Genomic DNA, 5,971 nt, shown 5'->3' on the forward strand with positions numbered 1-5,971 from the left:
GCTCATAAACCACGGTTTAAAACCAAAAACCCATAAACCCAACCCGGAAAACTGAAAAACCAACCCATGTAAAAACCGAACCTATATGCGTTTAAAAACCGAAAAATCGACTTTCTACGGTTTGGTTTGGTTTTAGCCAAAAACCAACCCAAACCGACTTTATGCTCATCCCTAATATTCATATTAACATGTGTACAAATTTTATTTCATTTTAGTTTAATAACTACAATCTATACATCTCAAAGTATTTTACTGCCTCAATTAAAGCTTAATTGAAATGTTTAATGACCATTTCACATATGAAAAGTATCACTTTGCTGACAACCGATGCAAAATGGTCGAAAATTTTGCCATTTCGCATTCGGCATCCACACCCGATGCTAAAAGTTTATAACTTTATAGCAAAAACAGAGACCAAATATTTGAGATAAAGAAACAAGAAAAAAGTCTCAAATCTAGTAAGCAAGAAATAAAAAAAGACTTAATGTCATCTTAAACTTGTGAAATCATAAGAGAATACATTCAACTTAACATTTTTTTAATAACAAATTACCAACTCAAGCAGCTACAGCTTCAGTCATTTCCTGTTCAACAATTGCAGGTTCAACCGGATAGTAAGAGTAGTGAAGCTCCCCAACATCATCACCCGATAGCTTTGTCCATCCAGTCGGCCCCACATGATACACTTCAACAACAACACCAATATTTTCAAATCATCCATATAAATATAAAAATATAAATATAAAACCCAAATGAAATAAAAAGTAAAAATCTAGAGAGAGAGTACCGCTGGCAACACCACCACTAGCTCCATCGCGGAACGTAGCATGATAAATGGATCTTCTCGCCAGCTCAGCAGCTTCCTCAATTGACATATCATATCGATACCTAAATTTCACATAAAAGGAATGGAATTAGGTGTGGAATTAATTTATTTATTTATTTATATTTGTGTGTGTGTGTGGAGGGAGAGGGGGGAGTACTCACCCGCTATCAAGTACACCGTAAGCATACGGTGAGCCAGACCCAACGGAGAATTTTGTTCCCTTGAGGCGTCCACCTTCGCTGTCTACGTAATACAGACCAGGGCCCTACAAAGAAAGTAACGTAAATGTAAAATGACTATTTTGCCCTTCGTTTTTAATATTTTCATCATATACATATAAAGGGTATTATATATAGATATAAACCTTTTCATCCCATCCTGCAATCATTGTCCCAACAGACAAACCCATGCCACGGTAAGAATAGAGAATGTTGGCCAGCATCTTTGAGGCGCCTGTCACTGAAATCCTTCTCTTGTTTGCCAATTCATGCAGACGACACTGAAATTTAAATAACAATAATAAAAAAATTCAAATATTGCTTAGAATAATTCAAATTGATAAGTAAAAAAGGTGATTTTGATATAAAGAAATGAAAGTAGGATGCCTTAATGCCTAAATTTCTGTGCCAAAACTGACAATCTGCAGCTCCTCCAGCCATAGTACCAAGCATATACGGATTAATTTCAATGATTTTTTTCACAGATTGAGATGCTGAAAAAAAAAACAAAATTAAAAGAGCATATTAGACTAGTTAATGCTCTTTCAAATCACGAGTCATAATTAATCATTGATCAAGTAAAGATAAAATTTTAAATGAATAAAAACAGCATATGATATCTCGAATAAAATTATAACAAATGATATTTCCACTTACTTCTAAAAAAATTAAAAATAATAAGTTAGTAGAAGGTTTCAATTTTTTTGAAAAATAATAAGTTATTGAAGATAAAAAGTAATTTTATAGCACAACATATCATTCCATTGGAGAAATGTTCCAATCAAAACCAAAGCCATAAATAAAAAAAGGGTTTTGATTATTTCATAAAAAAAAGTTAAAACATGCTATTTGTCTATATATATAAAATCATGAGAAAACATACAAAAAAACCTGGGTTTGGGGATATTTCCACTTTTACTACATCAATTATTCTGGGTAACATCTAAATAAGTATGTCTAAAAAACTTGGGGAACAAGTTATGCCAATTTTTCTTTGCTGTTTGGAAAGAAAACTATAAAGTTAGAAGAAGAAGTGGAAAGGCATACATATATAGCCTCCCATGCTAGCTCGGGAATCTGCAGCAACCATCACACCCTCCTTGAAAATAAAAGCCAAAGTGGTTGTTCCCTTTGCTGGTTTTACCATTTGGATAGAATTCTTCTGAAATCCATCAAACTGAAGCAAAGGATTTGATGTAGTGTTTTTAGCAATAAATACATTCACTTAATATCTAGCAGAAAGGTAAAAAAAGAAAAAGGCAAGAACTGTGAAGAAACTCACATCTGATGTAACTGGAAGGTCAAATGAAGGGGCATCTGAGAGCCCATCAGAAAGCAAGTCATCACTTCCTCCATAGAGTGGTGCACTTGATTCTAGTCCACTAAAGTCGAGCTTCATGATTTCCACCTAAACACATCAAAATTCATCAGTAAGGTTTCTAGTTCACAATCAGTATACACAAATTTCATGCTCTCCTCAACTGTATGGATAAAGTGCATGATATCTGTAGAGACTAAGGTGTTGTTTGTTTTTGATTCAGTAGGCTAAATGGATGAAAGACTTATGGGGTACAGATATCTAAGGTAGTTTTCTTTTATACTAAATGCTTAAACCATGGCTTAATGGGATAAGTGGGAGTCGTTATCAATTCAAACGCTCCCTCACGTTTCTGTTTACCTTCTTTATCCCATTCAACCCTTTTACCTAAACCCCCTCCCCTTGATCTTTTTTCGCTGCACAACATCTAAACAACCCTAAGGAAAATACGTTTCCTATTGTGTAGAAGATGGACTGATCTGCGTACATCTTTCTCAACATCTTCTCCCGCTGCTCCAGATTCCTTCGATTTTTCTAATGGGTTAACGAAACCGTCACTCAAACCCGACCAATTGCGTTGCTACATCCATGATATCAGGTTTGAAGGAGTGATGTTTTTAACAACAAAATGTACAATTCGTAACAAACCCTAGATTATGAAGACCTGATTCTGAGCGAGATCAAAGAAAATGCATACAGCAATCTACCTAGCTAAATTGAAGAGCAAATGGAAGTCGAAGAACTAAGTCGAGATCATACCTTTAAATCGGAAAGAATAGACCAGATTGTTAATACGTTGATTCAGCAGAGAGAAAACTCAAATCAGAGTATTTGAAGGAGTGATTTCTTGAACAACACTATAACTTAAAATCCGACTCTCGATGGGTTCGGAGTTCTGACCCGGTTCATGTGGATCCAATAAGTACAGCCCATTAAAATAAGTTCGTCATTTTCGCGGCTCCAGTATTAAATTTGAGTTCGGCCCATGGATTTGAAACTTTTTATTTAGGGCCAAGAAACATTATAACAATACTGAGAAATATTGAGAAATTGTTAAAAAAGTCTTAATATTTTTGGAAAAATCTCATTTTATTCTAAAATTTATTTTTTGAACAGAAAGTCTCGATTATTTCATTTTGGCTCAAATTAACAAAAAAAAAATCATTTTTTCTTTTAACATGAAATAGCATATTATCGTCTACAATGAAATAATTTGGAATTTTTTGTTCAAAAAAAAGGATTAAATTGAAACTTTTCCAAAAATATTGGGACTTTTCTAACAATTTCCCTAACAACATTTATTGGTAACCAACTATCGATTTATTCTTTTAAAAACTTTTACTTGTATGGATATCAACTAGCATCGAATGTGGACTCACAAATAACAACTCAACCATCAAAGGATACAACTCAGACATCAAATGATCTAACATGGACTCACAAATAACACATCAATATTCAAAGGAAAGATCGACTCTATGATCAACAGAAGCGGGAACATGATAAGGTTCGTAATGATAATTGTACTCATATAACCACAATCAAACTCATCATTATCATAATCCAACTACTTCAAATAATCTGCAAGAAGTTTTCATATCGATACCCTCAAGAAACAGTTTACAAATCAAAATGAAAAATTGCAAATATGTGCTAAAGGAGTAAAATTATGCTTGATTACCTTGTATAAAGTGAACCTAAGGTATATATTGTCTCTAATTGTGATCAATTTGTGTAATTTTGTCGCATTTTGATGGACTGTGATGGATTACCAGCCATCCTTACTTTCATAGGGTTGGTTGAAGCATACATATATATTTACTTCAGTTATACATATATATAGTTGTTATATATACATATAATTGTTATTAAAGAGGGTTTTTTCTATTCTTCTAACATAATGGCATCTTCTTCATCAACAACATTGTTTCCTTTAAGATAAACTACAAAGGTTTGTTCGTGTTTGGGCCATTTGGTTATTATGAAGGTGGGGAGACATTAACCCTTGAGAATACTAATTTCACTAGCATGGAATACACATAGTTTTTTGATCTTATGAAGAAGGGAACAATAATGATGTGCTCATGTGTATATTATGTTGTTCCTGGAAAAGATTTACATAATGGGTTTAAAAATACTCAAATATGATGTTGATTTTAAACATTTTGTTGCTTATAGATTTAGAAGCATGTATGTGTGTATGTATGTGTATGTATGTATGTATATATATATATATATATATATATCACCATGATGAAGATCTAACAGAGTTTCTTGGAGAGGTAGACCTTGTGGTTGAAGACGATGTGTGGTAAGAGTGAAAATGAATATGACAATTCTAAAAATAATACAAGTGATAATGACGATGATGAAACAACTTCGTTAGATCACTTGTCAGCCCGTGAGGATGAAGTCGCTTATGTTAGGAAAAATTAAAAAGTTATATGGTATTGCCCTTACTAATGAACTTATGGGGTCATTTGAAAGGGACAAGCAAGTTGACATTGCAACAAAACATCACAACTTTTTAGATTAACTTACATGGATGCTACAAAGAGTGAAACAAATTAAATATTAATATCAGTAGTGATGATGACGATGGTATCGGGGTTTTTAGGAAACAATCAATTTATACATGTAGAATTTCACTTTAACTCTTAAGGGTGCATGCAACCTAATGGATCTATGTCTTTTCTCAATTAGTAGCAACATACTTATAAAACAAAACTATAAACCATATGAATCAAATTCATGAATAGAACCACATACATCTTGTTTGATTTGAAACAAGCTAATCAAATACCCTTTGTAGTCTCCTTGAAAAAACTAGCTCCAAAAGTATGGCCGCCTCTAATGGTTCACACCTAAAACTTAGGAAACCCTAGGATTGAAGGAGAGAGGGGATAGAATAGAGAATTTTTTTTGAATTATCTTTATGGTTAAGGTTAAGCCGAAAATCACAAGGGGTATTCCCCTTTATATAGTTGCCTGATAATCCCAGAAACCCTAGATTTATACTTAAAACAATAATATTTCAAAGCAGTGATTATCTAGTTTCTTTTTATCAGTTGGAGGTTTCCAAAAGCTCTATCAAGAGCCTCTTAAAACCATACATACATAAGAGGATTTTAGATCCTCTCTTTTGTTCAACTAATGAATAATTGCAGCTCTGCCCTTGTGCCTTTAATTAATTATAATTAACCCATACTTAATTCCAAATTAATTATAATTATCTTAATTAATTATTACTATTTCTAATTAATATACTAATCATATAATATATTAATAAATCATTTATCTCTTTTCTTTAATTAATTCACACCATTTTATGGTTATGAGGGCAACCTAAAAAGGACTTTACTTTTACTCATCAGCATTATATCAATTTAGTTAGGACCTTAGACACCTTAATCTAACAGTCTCCCACTTGGATAAGTCGCAAACTAAGATTAAAAGTACAACTCCGAATAACCAGTAAATAGTGTTTTCCAAAGACACTTCCAAACACTGATTAGGCGTTGGTCCTAAGATATGTGATCAGTTATCCCTTCGTTCTACAAGATATCGTATGGACACAAGACATCGATTAGAATCTATCTCATGATCCAG

General features: G+C 32.9%; 1 protein-coding gene across 1 annotated transcript; it reads right to left on the minus strand.

The window, feature by feature from the left end:
- Positions 1-470: 470 nt before the first annotated feature.
- LOC145069029 (proteasome subunit beta type-5-B) lies at positions 471-3,254 on the minus strand. Its single transcript, XM_079016006.1, has 8 exons — positions 3,122-3,254; positions 2,327-2,452; positions 2,092-2,221; positions 1,432-1,538; positions 1,191-1,325; positions 988-1,091; positions 788-888; positions 471-685 (listed from the first exon to the last, which is right to left on the minus strand). Exons 2-8 carry the CDS (start codon positions 2,441-2,443, stop codon positions 558-560), a joined length of 822 nt encoding a protein of 273 aa, XP_078872132.1. The 5' UTR covers positions 2,444-2,452; positions 3,122-3,254; the 3' UTR covers positions 471-557.
- Between the last annotated feature and the right edge of the window lie 2,717 nt (positions 3,255-5,971).

This window comes from Lactuca serriola, chromosome 8 (genome assembly GCF_051521515.1).
Source record: "Lactuca serriola cultivar US96UC23 chromosome 8, Lser_US96UC23_V15, whole genome shotgun sequence".
NCBI classification, from domain to species: Eukaryota; Viridiplantae; Streptophyta; class Magnoliopsida; order Asterales; family Asteraceae; genus Lactuca; species Lactuca serriola.